The 25,667-nt window shown below is 40.4% G+C and overlaps 1 protein-coding gene across 1 annotated transcript in view; it reads right to left on the bottom strand.

Annotated features, from left to right (window-relative positions):
* Nucleotides 1-25,667, bottom strand: part of hydin (HYDIN axonemal central pair apparatus protein) — an 82,098-nt gene that overhangs the window by 19,293 nt on the left and 37,138 nt on the right. Inside the window, exons 24-58 of the mRNA XM_076732516.1 lie at nucleotides 22,297-22,444; nucleotides 20,968-21,177; nucleotides 19,444-19,677; nucleotides 19,172-19,346; nucleotides 18,500-18,630; nucleotides 16,667-16,794; nucleotides 15,952-16,088; nucleotides 14,352-14,479; nucleotides 14,082-14,195; nucleotides 13,527-13,607; nucleotides 13,213-13,362; nucleotides 12,827-13,066; nucleotides 9,993-10,122; nucleotides 9,738-9,884; nucleotides 9,384-9,554; nucleotides 8,998-9,171; nucleotides 8,503-8,669; nucleotides 8,217-8,291; nucleotides 7,681-7,864; nucleotides 7,423-7,564; nucleotides 6,726-6,882; nucleotides 6,506-6,599; nucleotides 6,276-6,379; nucleotides 5,382-5,507; nucleotides 5,167-5,272; nucleotides 4,800-4,903; nucleotides 4,182-4,346; nucleotides 3,091-3,300; nucleotides 2,744-2,950; nucleotides 2,264-2,442; nucleotides 1,972-2,154; nucleotides 1,161-1,280; nucleotides 906-1,065; nucleotides 609-781; nucleotides 203-401 (exon numbers count right to left, since the gene is read on the bottom strand). Coding sequence (XP_076588631.1) covers nucleotides 203-401; nucleotides 609-781; nucleotides 906-1,065; nucleotides 1,161-1,280; nucleotides 1,972-2,154; nucleotides 2,264-2,442; nucleotides 2,744-2,950; nucleotides 3,091-3,300; nucleotides 4,182-4,346; nucleotides 4,800-4,903; nucleotides 5,167-5,272; nucleotides 5,382-5,507; nucleotides 6,276-6,379; nucleotides 6,506-6,599; nucleotides 6,726-6,882; nucleotides 7,423-7,564; nucleotides 7,681-7,864; nucleotides 8,217-8,291; nucleotides 8,503-8,669; nucleotides 8,998-9,171; nucleotides 9,384-9,554; nucleotides 9,738-9,884; nucleotides 9,993-10,122; nucleotides 12,827-13,066; nucleotides 13,213-13,362; nucleotides 13,527-13,607; nucleotides 14,082-14,195; nucleotides 14,352-14,479; nucleotides 15,952-16,088; nucleotides 16,667-16,794; nucleotides 18,500-18,630; nucleotides 19,172-19,346; nucleotides 19,444-19,677; nucleotides 20,968-21,177; nucleotides 22,297-22,444 — 5,353 coding nt within the window. The remainder of the gene's footprint in view (nucleotides 1-202; nucleotides 402-608; nucleotides 782-905; nucleotides 1,066-1,160; nucleotides 1,281-1,971; nucleotides 2,155-2,263; nucleotides 2,443-2,743; nucleotides 2,951-3,090; nucleotides 3,301-4,181; nucleotides 4,347-4,799; nucleotides 4,904-5,166; nucleotides 5,273-5,381; nucleotides 5,508-6,275; nucleotides 6,380-6,505; nucleotides 6,600-6,725; nucleotides 6,883-7,422; nucleotides 7,565-7,680; nucleotides 7,865-8,216; nucleotides 8,292-8,502; nucleotides 8,670-8,997; nucleotides 9,172-9,383; nucleotides 9,555-9,737; nucleotides 9,885-9,992; nucleotides 10,123-12,826; nucleotides 13,067-13,212; nucleotides 13,363-13,526; nucleotides 13,608-14,081; nucleotides 14,196-14,351; nucleotides 14,480-15,951; nucleotides 16,089-16,666; nucleotides 16,795-18,499; nucleotides 18,631-19,171; nucleotides 19,347-19,443; nucleotides 19,678-20,967; nucleotides 21,178-22,296; nucleotides 22,445-25,667) is intronic.

Below are 25,667 nucleotides of genomic sequence, written 5' to 3'. Positions count from 1 at the left end.
GAAATAGCCACTTTGATACATATCACCTTACAGATCTGCATAGGCCCTGCCCATTTCCATCTGACTCTTCCACATCTTAGAATCATCCTTGACATTTGAAGGCGCTTTTGACTGGCTGACTACATCGGCATTGGAACAGCTCTCCTATACTGACCTTACATCACATTCATTTCAGCATATGTACTTCTACAGTTTCCTCTACCTCCAGACGTAGGATCTTCTTAATGTGGAGTGGTTTCTTGGCCCTGAAGTGCAAGCTCAAAGGGAAAGAGGAGTTAGGTGAGACAATGCCCTGATCCTGTGGCACACTGAACTCATCACCCAACTCCTCCACACCCTGCAGTCTCCAGGATACCGGCAGTGCTGTCTTATTATGTAGCATCACACTACGGCTGTCCCGCCTAGAGAGAAGGATGGAAGAAGGTAGGCTGAGTGAAGAAATGGCAGAAGGATAGGTGACAATCGCTGTAGTTGACGTACAATATTTTCACTTTATCATGTTGCTCCACTCCTTAGAGGAGGTTCATTGCGCTTTGTGAAAAACCCTTGTCAAGCCATTGTAGAAAAACAACTTGTCTTCCCTGATTTACTACTCTATATTTTGGTACCTGTGCAGCAAAATCCTGTCAAAGTGCAAATGCTTGCTTTCCAGCTTGAGCTCTGGCCGAACTCCCCAGCAGGAGAGGTTGATGATGACAAGCTCTGGATTGTCCTTGATATGGCAAATAACACTGTCCTTCATATGCCCCTGCTTTGTTGGGTAGGCCCACACTGTCAACTCCTAGCAGGACAGAAAAATATTCACATGTACCAAAATATTCTCAATCTGATATTTCTGTTTTGGCCACACATTGTCAGTGATCTGAATGAGAGGTAAGACCCATGTTTATAGACAGTGCAGGTACCTGCTTCTGGTCAGGATTGAGAGTCATGGCTGGGGGGTCCAACAGATATGTGGTGGCCTGGGTATCATGCTGGAAATGGAACTCAACCTCAGCCTCCAGACCTGAATTGTTATGGATCACCAGCCTCTCTGTGTTCTCTGGGTACCTGTTTTCCTTGTATCTACAGAAACACAGACATATGTCAATATGGAAATACAGAGGCAAAGACTGATGAAAACACACTAAGGCATTCACTGCCATCACTCTGCTTCTCACCTGTCTCTGGTCTTGCCACAGAGTAACGGTCCGAACTCAAAGTATCCAGGTTTGATAACGTAAGTCTTCTGGATCCCTTCTTCCATTTGTGGTACCTTCTTACTGAGGGAAAAAAGAGTTCTGGGGAAACCAAATACGAAACAATTAAGTCCAGTTGAACTCACACTTAGTCACTGTTTGCAGTCAAAAGTCAATTTGTTTAAATACATCATGAATGTCTTTTATGATGAATAGGTTTTTGTTCTTAAGAGAAAGATAAAAAGGATCATGTCGCAGTAACTACAAACTTGTGCTGCAGCCTACAAGCCACGACCACACACTGTGTTGTTAGTGGTATTGAAGAAAAAGAGCCTCACCAGCATCTAAACAGAAGAAGCTGTTTAATGTGCTACAGCTCAGCAGTTAATTAGCTATCTAGCCTGTAAACGTTAGCAGCGCACTTATCTCCGGTGAAAGTTTCTTTGGTGGCTACATGCTGAGGTGCAGGACAAAATGTGTGAGCTTACATTTGTAGGTTAGATAAGAAGGAAACTTTAGCAGGGAAGCTAATGTAGTTGTTCAAAGTCTGTGGCTCCTGTGTTGTGTAGCAGGCTGCTGTCTGCCTCCGTGTGACTGTTCTGCCTTTGACAGAACGCTGATGTTACTGCTTTAAGCAAAGGTGTAATCTTAAATTTCTCATCAGTGGCCTCATTAAAATTATACTGTATATTGAGCATGTATTTTTCAGCTGTAATAACCCCTCCTTTCCCTTGATTCTCCTTTCTTTAAAATTTATATGACTGAACTACGTTATTAACCAATGCTGACTGACTTGTAGTCTTTGCAGATGGAGGGGTAGGTGCAGATTCCTCTGCAGGTGAGCTGGTAGTGTCTCTGGGTACCCAGCAGCTCAAAGTTGAAGGTCTGTTCAAACTTCCCTGGGGAGTCTGAGTAGAACCAGATCTTCAGAACCACCTCACCATTGGCTGGTACAACCCAGCGAAACGTTGTCAGGCTGCATACAAATACACGCACACACACATTAAGTACAATAAGAACAATAAAACAAAAAGAAAAAAAACAATGTATCCTTGTAGAGTCTGCTTCTGTGTGTTTTCCCTTGCCTCTGGTTGCGTTTCAGCTCTAAAGTTCCTTGGTGCTGGTCTTGCTGTGCTGCTTCGGTGCAGTCAGACATGGAGGAGTTGCGTAACAGTGTTCGTTTTTTACTCCTCTGACTCTCTCTACCCTTTTTATCCTGGTCCTTTCTGCGACTTTTGGAGGGTGTTGCCGCCGTTGCGTCTTCCTTTAGTGTGCAAAAAAACACACAAACACCATTTTGACTTTAAGATCTGTAGCTCTCATTTTTAAAATTTAGTTTGCTTTTGATTTGATGATTTTTAGAATCTAGTATCATACACCTGTTTGACCATGACAGGGATGAATGGGAGCTTGTATTTCATAGCAGGTAAATTCTAAATACAAATTATTCTTCAGTCCATTTATTCTCTTAATCCTGCTGCTTCTTTCCATAAAAGGATGACCATCACAGTGCTAAATTTGTACATCTGTGTGCTTTAGTGTGTATTCATGTGATGTAAAATTACCTTTACAACTGATGCTTGTGCATCTTCCTCTGGATCTTTCTTTTCCTCACCCTGTTGGTCCAGCCTCGAGGGAAGCAGAAAGGTGAAACAGTCACAGGTGAGGTTCCCGTTAGATTGCTGCCTGGTTTTGGGGAAAGGAACCATGGAGAAGGTGACGGGAGGAGGGATGGGTGGGCCATTGGGTCCCAACCCCAAATCATGTAACACCTAATGAGAGCAAAGGAGAGACAGACATGGATTAGTCAGTGATGATAAACTGATGAAAAAAGTGACAGGTTACATTTTAGGAAGACACATACAGTGAATTATACTAACCACAAAAACACAAACATCAGTGCAAAACATACCTCGTCCAGTGGAGGCAGAGTGCGACCTTTCAGCAGCTCTGTGGCACTTGGATAATCTTTCCCTGTTACATTCAGCACAATGTGAGGAATGATGTCCTGTGGAGACACTTTGTCTCCTGTCTTGCCTGCTTCAGCTCGTGCTGCCATCTGGCTGGGCATTGGAGACATGGCCTTGCTAATGCCTTTCTTGTTCCTCTTGCCAACAGGGGTCTGTGTACACAGATCGATGGATTAATTTGAATTCAATTTTAGCTGCCCAAATATTAATTACTGGTGATAAATTTTGTCTATGTTGACCATTTATGCAAATATGATAAAGTAATAACAGGTAATACTGGAGGTTTTCGAAATTGGCAAATATGGTTTAAGAATGTGTTCATAGGGAAATGTATCTACCGCTCACCCATTTAAATTTAATTTGGTTGTACAAACATGCAGCAATACTATGCATGCGTTTTTCCATAAAGTTTATGGTGAAAATAGACAGTTAATGACTTTAGGTACCAACTAAAATCCTGCCAAGAAGGTCCCTCTAAGTGTCTCTCTGGACAGCTTCCTGTAGCACAGTCAGTACTATTGCCTCTGATGGCGAGTCCCACAGGAAATGGTTTTGATGTGAATGATTCACTGCCATGGCTTCTGTCAGTGGTGATAAGCCCCACCCATAGTTCTGCCTTAAAGCTGTGATTGGACAGATGGTTATTTTGGCATGGATATATACATCTCTGTCTCCACTGCCAGCTTCTCATGATGACTACTGACAGTGCTTTGCAAGTAGTACTGGCAGGTAATGCTACCCTCTGCTGGACAAACTGAAATACAATGCACCTCTTCACTTGGTTTCCTATGTTGTGATATGATCAATTCTTAAATGCATAGAAAAAGGAATATAAAAAGGAATTCCAAATAACATTGTGTATTGTATTTTGTTTTCAGTTTTCACTGAAAGGTTTTCCAATGTTAATGAAAATGTGAGAGGTTTGGCCAATGCAAGGCAGCAGTTTAGGAGGTGATAAGGACCAAAAGCATAATTTTCCCAATTTACCAAGCAAGGCTAAGTTAATTATACAGAACACAGTCAGCAAACTCACCTGCTTCTCTGTTGTGGCATCCTCTGACACCAGTGCGGCCTCTTCACTAGGGAAGGGGACAAGCAATAAGCCATGGGCTCGGTCCCAGTGCTGCAGGATGTGCTCCACCTGTTCCTGGCTCTGCTCATACACACGGAACTGAGACTGCAGCTCATCCAGGCTGGACTGGATTGCAGAGCAAAAGCGGACAGTAGTAACAGCAAGAAGATTATAAATATGTCATTGCATTAAACAGTATCTGTGTGGTACTTTCATGGGATTTGTGTGGTTATTGTTCCAATGTTACGCTGTAGATGGATTTGACAGTTAACTGTTTCACATGTAACTGTGAATGTGATACTCTTGCTGAAATGTATGGCAGATGATGGCTCATTGTCCCTCTCTAAATGTTATCAAAGCACACTGAACGACTGTATTTGCACACTATTCAGTGCAAAGTTTGACAGTATGAACAATAGTGCTTTTCAAGAGCTGCACATATAATTGGAAGATAAATATATTGACTTACCCAGTGACACAAAACATGGTGCTGTCTCATTTTATTTGTGAATGCAGGAACCATTACAGCTATCATCATCTTAATAAAGAGTCTAGAAATAGAAAGTATTTGTAACGCACCATTTTTCTCTCCAGCTTGGCAGCAGGTTGAGGAGACTCTGCCTGTAATCCCCTGGTTTCACCTGTCTTCTCATGTGAATGATGAGCTTCTTTGCTTTGTTGAACTGCATTAACAAAGACAACCAACAATAATGCATGGTTTCATTTAAGGTAATATGTTGTCAGTTTTGCTAATCAGATTGATGACAGAATTGATTTCTCAGAGTACTTCGTTAGTTTTTTGTATTTCTATATGCCCTAATTGATCTAATGAAACACGTATCACTAATCTTGGGTTTCAAGGTGTGAGTAAAAGTGTTATTATCCTTTTTATAGTATGGCCTGAAGGTTTCTACGTTCTGCACTGAACCATGCTGTGATTCCTTACATCTGCTGGCACCTTCATTTAAATGATGTTGCTCTCTTGCATCCAGTAGTGACTCTTTGGAGATGTTGCAGGAAGACATTTGGCGTCCATCCAGGGCAACTGTTGACTAGATAAAAAGAACATTAAAGAATTAAAAATATAGTTCCTTACAAATTGAATCATGTTTAGAGGATTCGGTTCAAAGAGGAACCACTGAATGTCGTGTATATACAGACCTCCTTTCCTTCCGACAAGCCCTTCTTCCCTGGTACTTCTTTATTACTTCTTTCTTCTTCCCCATTTTTTATCTTCTTCAACTCTTTTTCTTTTTTTAAGCCCTTCATCTCTGCAGTTTCTGTACCCTGAGACCCAATAACAAACACACTTCATGTCAGGTATGAATGTAAAGTTCAGGATTGAGCGTCATTAGATTACGCACAGGATGGAAATCCACATATCTATAATTCCACTTGTAAATGGGTCCATTGAACAGTAACAGTTTACAGTGTCATTTTTGTACCAATGATTTACGTGTGCAGTATGTACTTGGGAATCTTAGGTCCCTACGTACCTATTCTATTATTACAGGCTACATGAGCATGACCATCCTCGAGAGCTGCACACCACACTTCATAAACAATTTTTGCTGGTGGTGAGTGTCAGCTGAGAGGAGCTGCTGTTGAGGGATGCCAGAGATGTTGTGTATAAATATTGCCTGTGGTTTTGTATTATGTCTGCTCAGTATCAGATGCAAATTAATACTGTTTGAAATTTGTTTTCCAGCAGAACAGATGTGCTGAGTTTGAAAGCCATGACATGACCTATAGCTCAATGTATCACATTTTAATTTTGTGCTCTTACTTGTAATAAAGTTTTTCAGTGACTGTAGACTTCGTACACAGTGAGAAGACATGAAAACGACAGGATCGGTCCACATAAACCTTTACATCCTGTTCCTTGTACAACCTACATGTATGCACCAGTACAAATTACTCTTTCGGTTGGAAAGAATTATGCTGTACGTTGTAGACTGTAAGCTGAAGTGTTACCCTTATATTTTAGAATGAGCTACAGTGAATTTGTAATGTGGGGTTAGATGCGTCACTGCCGTCGCTTTGCAGTAAACTTACCTTTTCTCTCTCCATCTTGTCTGTGGGTTGAGGAGACTCTGCATGTAATGCTGTGGTTTCTTCTGTCTGCTTTTGCAAATCATCAGCCTGCTGGCTATGATGCACTGCAGTAGTAAAGAGGACCATATGTCAGCAACTAACCAAGCAGATTACAGTCTCCTTTACTCATTTACTGTATATTATTCACATTTTCCTGGAGCAAAGATGTTAGAAAAATCATCAAAGTGTACCGTCATTTAAATTATGCTGCTCTCTTGCGTCCACCAGTGACTCTTTAGAGTTGTTACAGGAGGGCACCCTCTGCCCATTCAATGCATCTGTTGACTGGACAGGAAATGAAACAAATGAATCACACGGTCACAGACAGGATAACTAATGGGAGCTTGCCTGTTGTGGTTCACATATGATTGCATTCATAGAGGGTTGTTGGAATTGGATACATATACAGACCTGCTTTCCCTCCAGCAAACTCTTCTTTCTCAACACCTCTTTAGTGTCCTTCTTTCCACCCTTTTTGCTCTTCTTCTTCAACTCTTCTTCTCTCAGCCTCTTCATCTCCTGCTCGTGCCTCTTTTCTTCCTGCTCTTTCACTATTCTCTCAAGCTCCCTTACACACAGGCGCACACACATAAGTACACATTTACAGTTTCTCTTCAAACAAGTAATGTACACAACATGAAAAACAGGAGGGTTAAATGAACATCTTAACCAGGTATGCAGATGCATAGTCCGATCTGATACGTATTTTATAAATAAATATTTTGTTCCTTATGCATCAGGGTGGCATTCGGAACCACTGAATAGGTGAAAAGACTGAACTAATTTTCTCGTATTTAGAATTTACAAACGAATTCATGGGTGGTCCAGACCTGTTGCACCAGTCATCTGCTCACAGAAAGACAGATGAAAGCACTTATTTGACTTAAGAATCACAGAGCCTCAATTTGAATGAATTTGATACAGATACATTATGATACAGAAATCAATTACTGTAGAAGTAAATGTATCACAAAAACAAATATATAAGTAATTAACTGTTACCCCCTAACTATTTACTAACATCTTCGGATTTGCTGATTTTTGACAGCAGGACTGAAAGTATCCTTCTATAAAAAAATGTTCATGCCATCCACCAGTCAGTCAGTACCTGAGTTTCTTCTGTCGGAGCTTTTCTCTATATCGCTGGACAATACGCTCTTTCTCCTCCTCTGGCAGAGCGTCATACTTCTCCTCATCCAGCTCCTGCATCCACTGCTCCTCCCTGTCAGCTTTCTCTTTCTGCAGAGCCTCTAAAGAACACAGTCATAAGCATTACTAAATAGAAATAATACAATATCTTAGACGAGTTCTGTCCTTGTCACACTCTCTATGTATGTTGTGTGTGAGCTGGTGCTTTTTTTTTTACCCTCAGTTTCTCTTTGTGCTCTCTCCCGTGCCTTCAGGGCAGTGTAGGAGTCAGACAGGTTGACTACATAGATGCGTTTGCGGTTTTTCAGGGCCTTGAGAACAACTTGTAGCGTGCTTGCCACTGACTGAGTGTACACAGACTCCAGGCCACCAATCACTATGCCACAGTGACAATCGCTTAGCTGTTATCATGACAACAGCACCAACAGCAATGACAATGACAAGACAAAGACAGCAAACATGAGAAGACACAAGCGAAACTTTAGTGAAAGCGTTAGACATAATACATGTGTGACATCTGCCAGGTTATAAGTACAAATAGCTGAAAGTCTTTTTGATGTCTGTATGTAACATTTTAATCTAATTGTCTTTGAGTAGGTCTTATCTGCACTATATGTAAGGTCATGTGACATTGTGCTCTAGCAGTTATTTTGAAAGCATTTTGTTATCAGCCACACAATACACTACTACAACATACTGCATATTTACTACTGCCACCATCTTTCTACAGGGAAAAACAACGTATTAACTTACCTGAAATCTTTCCGCCAGGATATCAACCAGTAGCTGTTCTGGAAAGAGACTGCTGAGTGTGGTCGCATCTCCTCCCTGGAGCAAAACCACACCAATGGAATCAGTTTATCATATTTACTTTTATTACACCGTATTCACAATTTAATAGAATCCTTGTATACCCAGATTTAAAAGAGAGATTTTTTTTTGCTTGTAAAGATGACGATGTATCCTGGACTACAATGGTTTAATTGTGCAACGTGACACTAAAACACACCAGAGACCCAGAGGACTTGAGAAAATGTACCAGGCAGAGGGCAAAGTGTGTGTTTTTAGTCTCCTGAGGAGCCGTGGAGTCATTTCTACTGCAACTGTCCTTGCTGGCATCCATGTTATCATGTGAAGCTGTAGTTGGAACTGATGCTTCAAGATGTGCTGCAGGTCCTGGTCCTGTGGTTTCTTTAACAGTTTGAGCTGCAAGCAAATGCATATATTTATTTTCACCTTCATTTACCAACTTAAATGGAACACTCTTCTGCAGTAGTGTCCTGTCTAACTGTAGAAGATGTATAATTCCCAATTACAAGCACAAGGCTGGTTAGTACAATCACAGACTTCTACTGTTGACTACTGAGCCGTGCCTGTGAAGTGGTTGGTGATGAGATGCCTTGTTCATTGGCACATTGTCAGTAGGTGAAGTAGTCACAAGCCACTTTTTCTGCAACTCCCCAAACAGATACACAAACCCAAAAAAACCCATATGAGACAGAACTGCGTTGCATGTACAGGATCTTGTGCTTACCAGCCTCCCCAGCCTTCTTCTCGACATACCGTGCAACAGCACAGTCATAGAGTTGCCTTGCAGTCAGGCTAACAGGTGAAGTGCCATTTATCAGTACATCTGTAACCACAGCATCCACACTCAGACACGCCCCTTTGTAATGACACGCCAGAGCAGCCGCTGTGCTGCTTTTACCTGGAAAAAGTGGAGGAACAGGACACACACAATTTTACACATACATACTCATCAATCCCAGCAAAGTGAGTGTTGCGATATGCTTTCTTGTACTCTTCAAAAATTTGATTGAAATATCAAGATATCTGCAAATGATGTGATTTCATTTTACTTGATCCACGATACAGACTGTATTGTAAATCAAATACAATGATATCATTTCACTACTTCACCTGTCAGTGGGGCTCCGTATACAATAATAGCAATGCCTCTGCGACTGCGTGCAGCCAGACCCTCAGGTGATAGGTCAACACACATGTGGCGGGCAATTGCTGTGGAGACGGGGGTCATCTCTAGCTGCCCCAGTCCCACACTGCTTCCCTCTTTGGTCATCTCTGAAATGACTGAAAGCACAAAAGACAAGCATTAGAGAGAAGGCCATGAGTTCAAAGTTCTGTTCTGGTACAAAAAAAAGTAAATTGAAGCTGAAGTTAATCTTGAAACACAGCAGCTGTGGGAATTATGGTGACTTGCACTCACATTTCATAAGCAGGCTAAGTTCTGCTTCTGAAATTGTTAAGACTCACGTAATTCAACTGGTTTCGTGCTCATAGTGTGCACTTCTTCCTCTTTGCTGTCTGGCAGACGGCCATCATTTTGTCTTGACCTTTTTTCTTCCTCATGTGTGTCATCCATCTCAGCTTGTTTTTTATCCAAGCCTGCATTCAGCTCTTCTGCAAACAAAGATTAGATTAAAACAGGTATGCACCAATACAGTCTGCAGACACCTGCAGGATATGATTTTAATGCTTGCAGATGACAATCCGTGTGCTTTAATCTACCATCATCTTTCAGCTGCGAGCTGTACTCATTGTAATAGTCAAGCAGTTCTTTGGGAAGACTTTCTCCAGGAGCCCTGGGAGGCAGCAGTAATTTGTTGTTCTCATCATAACCCTGCATCAGCCGCAGGATCTATGTGGGATGAAGTAATGGGAAAAGATGGTTGTTAGGTGAGGCAGGGATGCTGGAGGTTAGTCACAGATGGGGATGCTGAGAGAAGGTCAGTCTATATAATGATGTCATACTGAGTGGTGCACCATATTCATGTTTTTGTATTGATTTTAATGGCTAGGATAACTCAAACATAATAGTTATTATCAACAATTCACAACAATTTGAGAACATTTTACACTCTAGCAGACTTGAACACCAACATACTGTACATCAAAACAGTCACAGTCACTACAGTCAACAACAGTGACTTAATACATGAAAATTGCAAGGCGATGAAGAGGAAGAGACAGGGTGGACTGGATGTGGGCTACGACCACTTCATCATAGTTTATAATAATGCAGGGCAGTGAGGATACAGACGATTCATAGAAGAGATGAGCGAAGCCTAAACACAGATCTATCTGTCTGATTGTCACAGTTAACAGAGACTCTAGTCTGCAGTGGAGTTTATACACTTTAGTGATAAACCACAGAACTGTAGACTAACATTAAGATTCATGAGCAACGTTTTTCCTATCACAGACAGTTCTGTCCATAGTCTCAGTCTCACACACCCAGTCTCTCTCATTCATTCACATGAGCGCTCTCTCTCTCTCTCTCTCTCTCTCTCTCTCTCTCTCTCTCTCTCTCTCAAGTCTGCATGACACTTTTTTTTTATCAATTGATTATTTTTATTTTTTATTTTTTATTTTTTAGAATGTCTGGTTTTTTGGGGTGGGGGATTAGTCAGGAAACAGTGTTACTTTCTGAGTGCCTCCAAAAGGGCATCTATCCATTAGATAGAGCTAAAACTAAACTTTCTGTGTCTATCTGATGCAAAAAGCTTGAAATACCCGAGCCCCAAAAGGATTGGATAAGAGCCAGAAAGTCGTAATGTACTATTTGTAATGTGATAGTAACACATATTGTAGAGTTTGGGTTCAAGCTAGACAGTCTAAAAACCCCTTGCACTCGCTTGTGTTCAGACAACTTAGGAATCGCTGTTCTGCTGCATTAAGAAAAGTTAAACCTGACTAATGCCTACACTGTTTCACCAGCTCCTTTCATGACCTCAGTAAATTTTGGAAGGTTGTAAAATCACTTTCGAAGCATAATAACTCTTTTCCAGTTCACATTAGCACTGGACATCATTAACAGCCCATAGAGAAATTTGCACAGCTTTTCATTTTGCCGCCTCTGGACATCTTCTTGATAACACTATGAGTGAACTGAATTATAAGCTCAAAACACAGACTGATCTACAGGGTAATACATCTCCACCAAGCTTCAGTATATCCTCCTTTAGTCTTAGCAAAGTTTTTGATGCTCTTCTTATCACTGATAGTAAGAAATTAACTGGTGCTGAAAATACTTTTTGTTCTTAAAATCTAAGTGCCACTGACTGCAGAACGTATAACTCATATCTTCAATTTGACAGTCTCTACTGGAATTATCTCCACAGCCTGGAAAACAGCTTCTGTCCTTCATTTACATGAATGCGTTGACAAAACCTGACATAAATAACCCTTATCACCCTATTTCCAAATTGTGTTCTTTTGGAATGATTGGTAAATAATCAATTCAGGTCAAATCTCCCTTTGTTTTCTGTGCTGAGTCCCTATCAGTCTGCTTTTAGGCCTCCTGCTTGTAAAAGGCATTGCCCTAGTCCCAGAGAGTAAAATGTCTTGTGCTGCTGTCGATACTGTCGACCATTCATTACTTTTAATGATGATGTTCATTCTGATATTTTAAAAATTAATACAAGCGTTAGGTCCAATATTGTTAGATAAATGATATTGCCACTTCAGCTCCAACTATATACCCATGAGCTAGTGCTAAATTCAGACAAAAGCAAATGGATGCTGTGCTACTCATACTGAGTCTCTTCACAGACAGAGCGCCTCTGTATAAACAGCTTGCCATCTGACTCAACAATAATCTTATTGAGGACCAAATTAACAAACTGATTGTTAAACTGTGGGCAAACGCTGGTTTTCTGTGCAGAAATAAGAACTGCTTCCCTATTTACCATGGAAAAAGAACTGTTGAATCAACATTTTTATCTGTTTTGGATTATGGGGTTTTTATATATGAAAAAGCTGCCGCCTCTACTTTGAAATCACTAGATGCTGTCTGCCACTCAGCCCTCAGGTTTATAACTGATGAACCCTCCACCACTCACCACTGCAATCTTTATCAAAATGCCTGCTGGTCATCTTTGGCTGTGAGGCAGACCTAGCGTTGTTCATACTCATTTCTAAAGCTTTAATACAGATGCTTCCACCTGATATTTCATCCCTTTTAACCCTGAGTTTTATTCAATCTTGGTACTCACTAGAGTTGTTGCTCCACATACCATTAATCAGAAATGTCATTCTCTTACAGAGTACCTTATACGCAAGCATTGTTTTACATCTTAACACACTGTAAATGAGGATACCTCCTCAACGGTCTATCAAGGGAAAATAAAGATGGGGGAAAATGTTTAGACGGGGCATGATCTTTCATGATTGATGGCTTTGCTTCCCTCTGGTGTATGAATGGATTATACCTACTGACTCAAGAAAACTGGTTCCTGTGGGCTTTACATGAGACTGCATCGGAAGATGTACTTTATTTCACATTCAGATCTTGTTTGTGGCCTTGTTTCTTGTCTTTCACAAATATATATTACAATTCCTACCTTTTCTTCTTCAAGATACTGTGAGTCCAACTCCAGGGAGTAGAACTCAATGGGGAAAGAACAGGGGTTTTTGACCGTGACCTCAGCTTCAGCCTCAGTGCTGACAGGCAGGCAAGGCCCCAACTCCAGCACAGACGGGCAGAACTCAAGTTGAGGCTCCTCACCCTGACCCCGGGCTGTGAGGAACACCTGCTGGGTGCTCTCAGCCACGTGGACCACTAGCTGCCTGCTGTAAACATGCTGCAGATACATATATACAGTAGGTCACTGAGCTTGTCTTTATACTTCATAAAAGCTGTTTTATACAACATGTTTCCACCATTTCATACAAGAAGTAACCCATGTAATGCCATGCTGCTCTGCATGACACTGTGCCACACTCTTACCCCCTCAGCAGGACTGAACTTTATCTGGACATTGACTCGTTCACCAGGGGACAGCATACCAGAGCTGGGAATCATCTCAAACACCACTGGAGGTGGTCGCCACTCCTGCAAGACCTTTTTACGCTCGTAGAGAGGCAGGAACTTATCTACCTGAGTGAAAGCAAGATCAGAGGCAAGCATCACCCTAATGCAGTAATTGTACGGCTGCATATTCCAAAAGCTAAAGAAGCCAGATACCATGTAGAAATTGTTTTTGTGGGTATCACATTAGGAAATTAGTTGGGAAATTTTGAATAAAATAACAAATTCTGTACCTTTTTGAGAGGCTTCACCTCTTCAGCTATGCTCCAGTAGCAGGGCACAGACTCGTGATTAAACAGCTGTATAGTCTTTATCTGATGGAGAACGTTATATGACACAAGATTTAGAAGGTTATCAACAACAACATGAGTGCAGTGTCATGTCTGTTTGGCATAAACAGAACAGGTAGACTTTTAAATTCAAACAACTATTCAAAAAAAGTTGACTTCTTTAGATGATGTGTAACCACAACCAAGCACTTCAAGTGTATCAACTTGGTCAGAGAAGTCCTTGGAAATGACAGGTTTAACCTGATCTGACCACAAGAGGGCACCACAGTGAGGCAGAATACTTGTCTCTCATTAGTGGGTCTCATTTGTGTGCCACGCACACAGCCAGCAGTGTCAGACTGTACACAACATTTGTGCTTTCACTGACCTTCATTTTCTCCTACTTTTTAATGTTGACAACACAAAAAAAAAGAATTGCGCTGTAAAAGTTCATTTTCATTCAAGTCAAAGAACACAAGCAGCAAAGAGCCGTCATTCCATGTGATCATGCTGTGTTACCTGACACATGCCACACTGCACAGTATCAAACTGCAGTGTATCCGTGGAAACAGTTATGGCTGGCACGGTCACCATTGCACACAGCCGCACCTGGACCACTGGACCACACGTGACCTGCAAAAAAAACAAAAAAAACAAAAACACTTAGGAACAAGTTCACAATGCTGATCAATGAGGGGGACAAGGACCAAATTGTGTAGAAATTTAACACTGAATCAGAAATAATGAGAATATATGGGCAAATGTACATTCATGTGTGCCCATATGTACCTGTATTGGCATGATAACACTTATGTCTCCCATCTTCAGATTGACTCCTTGGGGATCAAATTTAACTGTGAAAGCCCGGGTTCCGCCACAGGGTAGGTTTTTCACCTTCTCAATTTCTGCACTGAAACCTTTGAAGAAGAAACCACACATTCTCACTAATTTTTGTTTGGAAAAACAAGGTTGTGTCAGCAGAATTATAAATGTGGAAACTTGTTTTGCCAGCTCAAAAAAAGAAGATCTAGAAGAGAAGATCAATACCACTGTCATACTTGTCTGTAAATATGAAGTTGTCCAGGAGACAGTTAGTTTAGCTTAGCATTGACATTGGAAACAGCTAGCCTGACTCAGTGTAAAAAAACAAATTGACCTACCAGCACCAGTTAAGACTAGATCATGGTAAAGATAAAACTTATTCACAAAGTGCGTTCGCCTTTAAAAGGGGTGAAAAACTGTTAGGAGTAGGGAGGAGGACTTTTAAGAGGCTTAAGAGTTTGTTAAGCAGAGGAGGAAATAGCAGAAAGACAAAGAGGTAGCAGGAATATTCTGCAAACACTGAATGACAGTGAGTTAATGAAACGCTACAGATTAGATCAGGCAGGGATAATGTTTGTGGTCGATCTCATTAGAGATGTGCTCGCATCTCCCACCCAACACAGTTATGCTATAACACCAGTAATCACAGAAATTGATGAAAGCTCAGCCATTTTTCTCCGTTAATAGGTCTACTACATAGATCAAGTACTAAAATTACCATCATGGTAAATACATGTTCAATTCATTACATAAAACAGTTTTCATAATTACACTGTGTCAATAGAGACTAAATTCTATGTTTAGGCCAATTGATTTCTTTGTCCATTCTATGCCCATTATCACTAACAATGCATTTATATTTTTCTCTTCTTTTTGATCAATCAATCACAGCTTAAAAATATGAGTCATACACAGCAATGTAGTGAACCACGCCTTCTCACTAAAGTAAAAGTTGCTGTCCGAGTCACTCCTGAGCTTGGACTCAATTAAGTTAGGAGCTTTCTGAATGTATTGTGTGGTGAATACGACCCCTGGAGTTCTGTCACCATCGTGCGACAGCAGATTCTCCAAAAAGTCGCTGCTACTCCAGGTTGAGGTTTCGAGGTGCTGGTAGGTGGATTTAACCAGGCAAGCTGTTTCCACAGGTTCCAGTCTTTGTGCTAAGCTAAGCTAACTGTCTCTTGGCTCTTGCTTCAAATCTTATGAACATATATGAAAGGGATATCAATCTCCTCATTCAACTCATGCTAAGAAAGCAAATGAGTGTATTTCCCAAAATATCAAACTATTTTTTTTAACAGAATTATCATTTTCTTAAGAGCCTCACAACGAGATTCTGTCAGTTTTGTATTCTGTTTTCCAGATTTAATAAGCACACAATTGCACAAATGTTCATGACTATAGCTCAAAGGGGGCCAAAAACATTTGTATATCTATTTCTTATCCAATTACATCATCACGTTTTTGCATAATTTTGGTACATTAATGGTGAGACACCATATGAAAAGAAGAAAAAGAGATGAAAAAGTGAAAATGCCACAGGTCTTTAAGTAACGTATTACATTACCTGTGCCGGCTAGAGGTTTGAGATTGGCATGGAAGGATACAGCCACTGACCCAGGATTGGTGACATTTACAGTGTGACTGATGACTTTGCCTGGAATGACAAACCCAAAATCCAAAACATACTCTGGAAGCAGGAACCTGAGGGAGTGGAAAGAGACAGGGGTGGAGATACGTGTCAGAGAGTAACAAATTACATCCAAGTTGTCATGAAGTTTGTTTACTGAAGCAGGGCTTGGAAATACTTCAGTTTTATGATTTGCTGAGATTTAACAGAACTGTTTACAGCTGTCATGATCATATTATGGTCTCACTAGGTCACTGATTTACCCATGAAATTATCATTTAAAACTGACCAAATTAGTTGTTAAATTTTTGGCTTTCCATGTTTGAAGGGTTTTTTATTTTGATGGAACACAGTTCTTTACCTTGAAAATCAACTTGATTATTTTACATCTCAGAATCTGCAGTATACATTTGTGAATGCTAAACAATGCATCACGATATGTACGAATGAAAACAGCCAAAGCACACCATGACATCTGTCAGTTTGTACAAGTACCAGAGTACAAAAACATGCCCAGCCAGATATTATTCATAATCCCAAACTCTTTGAATTACACAGCACAGTTCTCGCTTCTGTGCAGTAAGTGGACCATCTGTTCAGCCAAGTGTGTGTGCATGTGTGTGTGTGTGTGTGTGTGCATGTTTGAACATACTTGCTAAGTTTGTGCCACTTTCTGGAGGAACCTTGTGAGTCTGTGAGCTCCAGCAGGCTGCCAGCCACAGCGAGAGCATTGTCTTTGACCAACATTCTCTCAATCTCCATGTGAAGCAGTTCTTCATACTAGAAGCAGGAGGGAAAAGAAAGTCAAGCAAAAGGGAGAGGGAGACCGAAAGTGGGGTATATAAACATTCAAAAGTTATTGAAGAGTTGCATAAGACTTAAACAGTGCAGTCTGAATGGTAAGAACTATAATAGTAATAATAGTCAAAGCTCCTATTGAGAATTTGTACTTCTCATTACACACAATGAGATGACAACCAAGGCAATCAGTCTTGATCAAAATTAGGTTTCTGGACATAACTTGACATGATTCAAGGCTTAGCAATGGATGTTGGCCTTGTAAAGAAGAGCAGGCTGTCAATTCATCCCTGAAAAAGGGCCATGACCTTGAAAGTTGGATGGCTTTGAGATTTGCAGATATGGAACGATCAATTGCCCACAATGTATCATTTTTACAACCATTGGTGCAGCGAGGAAATGACAATTACATGCACAGTTTTGTTCTATTAAACAAGTGAACTAGTGATAACTGAAAATAGAAACAAATAGATCTATTCAGAATGGGAGTTGAAACCATCCCAAATCTGTCTCGTCAAAACTCTCTTCAGAATATTCCTTCAAGGTATTTTCGTCTCTAATAAGCTATCTCTTCATTTTACTTTCTGACCATACATACCTCCAATACCATACAATATATCAAGTATTGCATTATGGCTAGTAAGATTTTTGCTTTAGACATCCAAAATGATAACAAAGATATCTTGTGAGGATATCTTAGAAACTCTGACAAATTAAAATGCTAAAATGCTCCACATAGGGTCTTTAATTGGAGACACCATTTTGACCAGGCTAAATATACCATCTATTGCACGTCGTCCATTCTGGAAGAGGGGTCCCCCCTCTGTTGTTCCTCTTGGGGTGTCTTGCTCTGTTCGTATTTTCTCTTATAAGAATTCTACTGGAGATATTTTGAACTGCTCTTACTCGACTAATCATAATTGCGGATGCCATAAATCATCATTCTGACTGGTCAGACTGTAATTATGACTTTAAAATACATTTGTAGATGTCTAAATATAATAATGGATATTCAAGCAAGCTTTTTCATATCAGTTTGCCATTTGGTGTAATGTTGCCAGTTTGTCAGGTTTTGCACAGGTATTGCAGATACCTATTGCAGTCTTTATCCTCACCTGCTTTGAAAATGTTTGCATTTTCATTTCAGCGGTTAAGGGATATGTCAAATGCTGCTGGGCAGCACACCAAACCGTGAGTAAATACAGAGGGGATGAACAGAAAATAGCAATATCCATTGTAATTCAGTGGTTCTTGTCTACTCCCTGGAAAATCAATACACAGATAAGAAGCAGGGGAAGCCCTGCAGAACAGGCTGGTTACTGAGAGCAGAGATATAGAGGCACTTCCTTAACCATATGGAAGAAAATGTACGTGCATTATGTACAATATACTGTATATGTATTGCAGTGGTAAGTAGCATTTCTTATATATCCATAAACAGGAGTAGAACAAACATATATAAGCTATGCAATGTTATGTTTCATTGGTTTTAGTCCTTCTCCAGTCACTTATGTTTCCTGTATTAGAAGAAATGTTGTATAATTTTCACTACATTACATATAGTACACTCACCAATAACCAACATGACCATTAGGTCAAAACTCAATATACTATGAGAACATAGGTTACATACATACATACAAGGTTTTCAGTGCATAACATCATGTTGTTCATTTAAGTCACTCACGGTGAGAGTGCAGTCGGCCTCTGTTGCTGCTCCTCCACCGGTGGTAATTCCATTCATAAGCTCCACTTTGACTCTATCTGCCTCCACAGCTGTTCTGGCCTTCTGCACCACATCACTGTAGCACTCCTCTGCTGTAAGGGAATCACATTGTCACACCAGTGCAGAAATAATGAGTTGTACTTGTGTCTCAATATTCGTTAGCATGGAGACATGATAATTAGGGAGACCTGTCCATCAACCATAAGATATGGGCTCAATACCTTCTGATAAAGAAGGTGTTAGAAAGCAAACCAGCAAAACATGGATTAGGTTGGAGGGGAACAGCTCTGTTCTGGAGCTGACTCTGATCTCTGACAATTTCCCTATAGGGATCAATAAACTATTACATTGTAAGCACTTTCTGTTTACCGAGTTTGACTAAGTTTCAAATTGTCACGTTCCAGTGCACAGAGAACACTTCCTGTCAGTGACACCATAATTGCATTTGGGCAAACAGAATCAATATACAATATAGCCGTTAGTCTGTTGCAGATACCCTTTGTGATTCTGGCTAAAAGGATAAGCACAGCAATAGATAATAGACTTGTGTATTGCATTGTAAATTATCATCCTTTGGCTTATGCAGTAAGAATCCGATCATGTCTCCGTGTGTGAGTGCATGTCTATGCATACGCAGGTTTTGTGGCAAGTTCAGGCTGATCCTCGGGAAAACTCCCTCCCCAGTCAGAGTGATGTCCTGCGGTGGTAGGAGGGCCACCTGCAGCTGCAGCCGCTTCTCAAACACCTCAGGACTGCCCGGGAGGTAGAGCACCCGCAGACATTGCACAGCACCACCATTAATGTAACCCTGACACACACACACACACACACACACAAAAAAGGTAAACAAAAACAAAACTCTCTACATACAAATTGTCTCACACATAGTCCCAAGATGAACTCACTGTGGTGGGGATGACCATGGGCTGGCCAGGTCTGACCTCCTGTCCTTTCTCATTTTGTTCGTAGTCTTTTTGCTGCTGTGCATCTGGCTGCTTGGAATCTTCCCGGGCCTGCCTCTGTCCCTCTGCCTCCTCATCTGACCCATCCTCTCTGTCAGGGTCTATGATCCTAAATTCAAAGCCCAACTTGCCAGTATTCCTAAGGGTCAGCTCAGCCTCTCCTTCATGATCAAACAGCTGGAGGAAAAAGAGGAAGATTGAGAGGAGGGAGGCAACACTGCTTTTTAAACTGTCAGTATGTTTATTTTCAACGAAGATACAGTGAATTAAGGCATTAAGGCAAACAGAAGGTTTGGTCAAACTACTCCACCCAGTGTCTTTTTGGTATACTGGGTGCCTAGTAATGGTGATACAGTAAAAAATCAGTTTTCTCAAAAAGCTTGCATGATCTTGGCCTCCACTTGCATCTTCTGGTTTCTGGTAATAAGACAGAGATCGGCAGAGACAAACATGAAAAGATGATATAAAAATGCTGCTCAAAATCTAGAACTGTTCAGAGGTGGTCCTTTTAAGGGGGTTGTTTCAGGACTTACACAACTAATAATGACTAATGTGGAAAAAAATTTTAATACCAGAAAACAACACAGAGAGTGTTGACAGAGAGAGAGAGAGAAAACAAAAGAGAAAAGAAAGTAAGAGAAAGAATAGTGCTGAATAGACAGGAAGGTCAGAGAAATGTTCTGCTGAATCACTCATTTCAACTAAATCAAAAATCAATATGTCCTTGTTTTGAATATCAATGATAACTGGTCTGGAGGGCTTGCATACTTAAACAGGGAGTTGAAGTGCAAAAGACAAAAGCATGAAAAACTATGCAGTGACATTCAAAGTTAATGTGATTCCACTTCCCAGTCTTCTTGTGCGTAAAAAAGTGTGTATAAAACCTTTGATGCATCTTACGATCTCTCCTTCAGCATAAGATTCAGTGATAGTAGATAGAAGTGGAACAGTAGAACATGATGATTGATAGTCAAAACACTAAAGCAAATAATCATGAAACTGCAAACAAAACACATCATCATCCACAATCACAAACAAATCTGTCACACTCCCGCAGGCCTGTCAGTGTCATTTGGAAAATGGCAGAATGCATCATCGCCCCAAGTTTTGTGAAAAATCTAATTAGCTTTGTCTGAGATATCATGTGTCACACATGGATGAGCAAACAGATGGCAAAGGAAGAACAAGAACAAGGAGAGCAGGACAACAGGATAACAAGGAGGCAAATTAAGACTAAGTAATGGAGAGCAGCTTAAAACACAGCAAAGGAGAGATTTGCCTTAATGAGAACAACTCAAGCAGTGGTAAATCTTACCACCTTTTCCACTACCAGCAGCCCTTATCCTGGCCTTAGCAATCCGTACATAATAAGATGAAACATCACTATTTAATTGGTAGAACTTGTTGAGATACAGTGTGATACAAGTGAGAAGTTTAACTCAGGGTACAGGAGCCCTGTATACATACCTGCAGACCAAAGTCGACATGGGTAGAGTCAAGGCTGTAGCTGATTACAGATGATTCTCCACTGAGTCTGATTTTGTATGTAGGGCCCTCCTCTACAATGCACTGTGCCACCACGTCTCTGTTCACATTTTGGTGGCCGTAGAAACAGAGTGTGACTTGCTGCCTGTCCCCAGGTTGCAGATGACCATAATTAGGCAAGATATCAAACACCTACAGACAGAAAAAGAGAACCAGTAGAATTTACAAGATTAATTCTCATTTCTTTACTCATTCTTCCAATGTGCTGCTGTCATACTTCCATTAAAGGAGAATTTCCACATTTTGGGACATGCGCTTATTCGCTCCCTTGTCATGAGTTATTAGATGAAAAGGTGGATACCACTCTCATATTTGTCTGCACAAAGACTATGGTTTTACATGGGATAATGTGCTGGACTATTTCACAGCCTTGTGCACAAGTGCAGTCACTTCCTGGAGTCTTGATGCCACTGAGAGGTAGGCAGACAACCAACAGAGGCTCCAGGAAATCACTGCTCCCGCCAAAGAAATAGTTTCAGTATAAAACAGCATTCATATAAAACAACAACTGGTGGACTGAGGTTTTTTATTATTATTTTAGAGTCAGGCATGCTGTTTCCATCTGGAGTCTTTATGCTGAGTTAAGCTAACTATCACCTGGTTCCAGCATTTAATGGAAAGAAATGATATCATTATTCACCTAAGTCTTGGCAGGTGAGCAAGTATACAGTACATATTTCAAAAAGTTCAACTATTCCATTAAGATCGACTATTTCAGAGCATTTGCACTAGTGGTGTGTACTACTGAGTTTAGTGTAGAAACAATTATCTGATTTCTCAATGACTTCATCAATATGTAATAAATGCCTTTGTTTTTCTCGATTGTTGGTAGGGCATTAATGTTGATATTCTTTAAAACAGAGCAGAAACAAAGTTGATGTGATTGATCAAAAATGTACCCACAGATTAATCAATAATGAAAATAATTATAGCTACAGCCCCAACTGATTTAGTATTGAGTATACTCTGATCACTTTAGTCAGGCAGACATTTTAAATGGTTACATCGAGAACTCCTCATAAAGACTCATCTGAGTTGTAAAAGCTTCCCAGTATTCTATTCCATCAATGTATGACAAACCAGAGAGATGTTCTGCACGCTGACAAAGAGGGGAAGCACCTCCACACTGAGATTTAGAATGCATGTGTGTGTGTCTGCCTCGGCAGTAACAGCACTGCAGCACAGAGACAGGAAATGACCCCTTACAAAGTGGAAATCCAAGGATTTGTTTGCATGTGAGCATTTGCCTACATGGACAGTGTTCTGTGAGCCGCACTGTTCATCTGCATCAGGTGGAACTGAAAAGGCAGGAGAAGCGGATGTAGAGGAACTCCACCCTTCTTTGCTCTCATTTTCAGGATTTCTCTCCTCCTCCTGTGCCTCCAGCTTCTCTGTCTCTCTATGAGAGCAAAGAGATAATAAAACATACCTGAAGTGAAATATGTGTTTTCTGCACAATGTACGTAAATCTGCATGAACAGAAACAATAAATAAATACACAATAAATGAAACATAGGGAAAATCCTATAACAGCGAGAAGAGGCAAGAGAAAACATGTTCCAGCTTTATAAAAAGTGAAAGCCTGAAGATTTTCACGAGGTAGCAGAGTAACACATGCACACAGAAAATGGAACTATATAAGCATCTATTGTACATCCAACACATCATTATCACATAATTTAATTTCCAAGTGGGGGAGAAAATCTTTAGCACCCACACCCCAAAGAAGTCTGACACTCATTTTTTCTCTCTGTTCTACTCTCTCTTTCCCTGTGGGATCAGACTGGGTGCATCCATCAAGTTAATTAAACAGAGTGTTCTATAATTAAGAGGAATTTTAATAGGCAAGCAGCAGGAAACAGGTCAGGATAGATTGCCATGAAGTGCTGAATAAACATGGAAGAGAATGAAAGAGATTTAGTGAGCGAAGCCATCCCAAAGCTGGGCTGGACAAGTTCTATATCAAATCACCAAACACTGGCTATGCTATTGCCATAGTGAGTGTTTAAGTGTGTGTGTGTGTGTGTGTGTGTGTGTGTGTGTGTGTGTGTGTGCGTGCGTGCATGTGAGGGGGAGCTTCAGAGTGTACATACATGTAGTGCAGCATTAAATTCTGCAAACACATTTGTCAGAGTTCCCCGGGACGCTTCAGCATTGGTGTGTCCGCTTTGAATGAGTAGCAATGTAACCAGCAGGGGGCAGTGTTGTATGGTCAGTTTGCGATGACTGCTGTTATAAGGGATTGGCTGGCCTGACATCTGGCCTCGAGAAGATTACAAATAAGTATGTCCAGCAATGTAAAGATGCGTGAAGAAATATCACTGTCCTCAAAGGTAGGACAAATTTATGGTGGATAAGAGTTTGTAAGAGCCCATCACAACTATCCCCCCGACTTGACAAAAGAAGCCTTTTTAACACGTGGGTCCTCTAAGAAAGAGTTTAAAACCCACTGGTGCGGATGGAGGAACAGATGGTGAGAACAGCAGATGATGACATTGCAAGAGTTCAGCTCAAAACATAAATAGCCTACTCTGACATTCTCACATCTGTCTCTCTCGTCCATCTACTCTTTCCTTCATGAACACTGTGGACATGATTCTGTTTGACTGTATTCTTATGTTCAGACTCACTAAAAATCTACACATCAAAGATGACTAAACCACAAGCATCTCACTTCCAGCAGACTGTCAGAAAAACAGGAATGATAAGGATCAGGCATGAGAGTTGGTGCTGAAAACATTATATTGGTACAGACTGACAGCACAAATAGCACACTTTCTTTTATTAATTTTACCACTTCCAGTTAGCTTTAGTTACATTTTTAACAACTAAAATCGCTAAACAGGATAACTACGGTATGTATTTTTCAAGTATTTTATTTATGTATGACCTTGAGATACTTGTACGTTAGTTAAGTGTACAATTGTATAATTTTACTTCACTGCATTCATTTGATAGCTATAGTTGCTAGTTAGTTTGTAGAGTAAGACTTTACGTCCTATGATTTATGAAGCTGTATTCCGATAGTTATATATCTTTTTCAAGAGTTTTGTGGCCACCGTCCTACATGCATGGACAGAGAGGAGTAAGGCGAGGGACATTCAGTTGGTTGCAATCTGCAACCAAACCACTAGTTGCCACTAAATCCTACACATTGGCCCATTAAGATATAACACTGACAGGAGCCCTTCTGCTGCATCGCATGCATTTTCACTTTTGCTACTTTAAGTTCTTTTTTTGGTAATACTGCTGGACTTTCACTTCAGTGCTGTAAGCTAATGCAAGACTTTTACCTGTAATTGAGTATTTCAAATTGTTCCAATATTACCTCTATTTAGACACAAGACACAATGAAAAGAAAAATGCATTTTCCAGGTTTTAACCCTATTTTCCTGTGTTAATTGTCCATTTATCTCTTTTTACATGCTGAATATGTGTCAAAATCATTTTGGAGTATTTTTTACCTCAAACTAATTTTTCCTGTAAAAAGTAAAAATATTTGTGATGAGTCATCTTGAATTCGAAATACATTCAGTCAAATTGGGTTGAGGTGACTAGTTAAACACATAAATTCACTCTTGACTACAATATCATGATAGAAGGTGTGTGTTTGGATTTCAGCTGTCAAAAACTTTTTGACATTTCCAAAGAATGTGGTTGAGGTGTAATTTAACCCTAATCCACTTCCTCCTCAACGTGGATGAGGGAGGTGTGGGTGGAGATTAAGTCTGTATTTTACTCCAGCTCCGTATTGAGCTACATTTGCTAAGCTACGCACAATCCAATCATATTTCAAGCATATTATTTAAACTTCTCATACAACTGAACCCACATATATTTGTACTGTGAAGATAAAGGTGCTCATTTTATTGTGACTACAACTTGCTGCCTCTCTCTTGTGAGATATATAAACTGTGCTTCAGTTGGTTCTGATAGTTAAGAATTATACATAACAATGTTTCCATCCTTGTACCTATGTGTTTTTGAACAAAAAAATCCTCTTTCTCTGGAATACATACAGTTTATAGGGTTCCTTTTGCAAGTGACAACACAAACCAGCCAGCTTACAATACAATGCTCAACATCCTCTAAGCACCTGGAGTTATTAGTTGTGAGTGATCAGTCCGTCAATCAGTTGTCTAGTGATCTGGTCCATCATACTTACACGTAGCTACGGTGCAATCAAGAAAAAAAAAGGTGGAATAAGCTTAAGCTTCACAGTTTACTTCTTGCTGATACAAAGTCCTAAAGACAGATAAGTTACAGTATTTAAATGTATTGTACTGCCTCTATCTATTAGTGGGAGAGATGGATGGAAAAGAGTTAGCTCTATTGAAATTCCCCTCTCCAAGGGCTGCAGTGTAATTACTGATAGGGATGTAATTAGCTGAACATGGCTAGATAGTGCAGGTTTTGTGAGGGAGAAAGAGAGATTTTAGAGAGAACGTGTGTGTGCGCAGAGTGAGGTCTCCATTTAATTAGCAGGATAGCCTATGAGACAGATTGTTAAGCGAGGTCACAATCTCAGAGTGAAAGGGTGGAGAAAGAGAAAAGAAGGATAATGATTTGGTAGAAAGTAGAAGCACAGGCAGAAGCAGCAGGGAAGGAGGAGGAAGGAAGGA

This window comes from Chaetodon auriga, chromosome 6 (assembly GCF_051107435.1).
Source record: "Chaetodon auriga isolate fChaAug3 chromosome 6, fChaAug3.hap1, whole genome shotgun sequence".
Lineage (NCBI taxonomy): Eukaryota > Metazoa > Chordata > Actinopteri > Chaetodontiformes > Chaetodontidae > Chaetodon > Chaetodon auriga.
The sequence above is the reverse complement of the archived record's forward strand: the minus strand, read 5'-3'. Positions and strand labels throughout refer to the sequence as shown.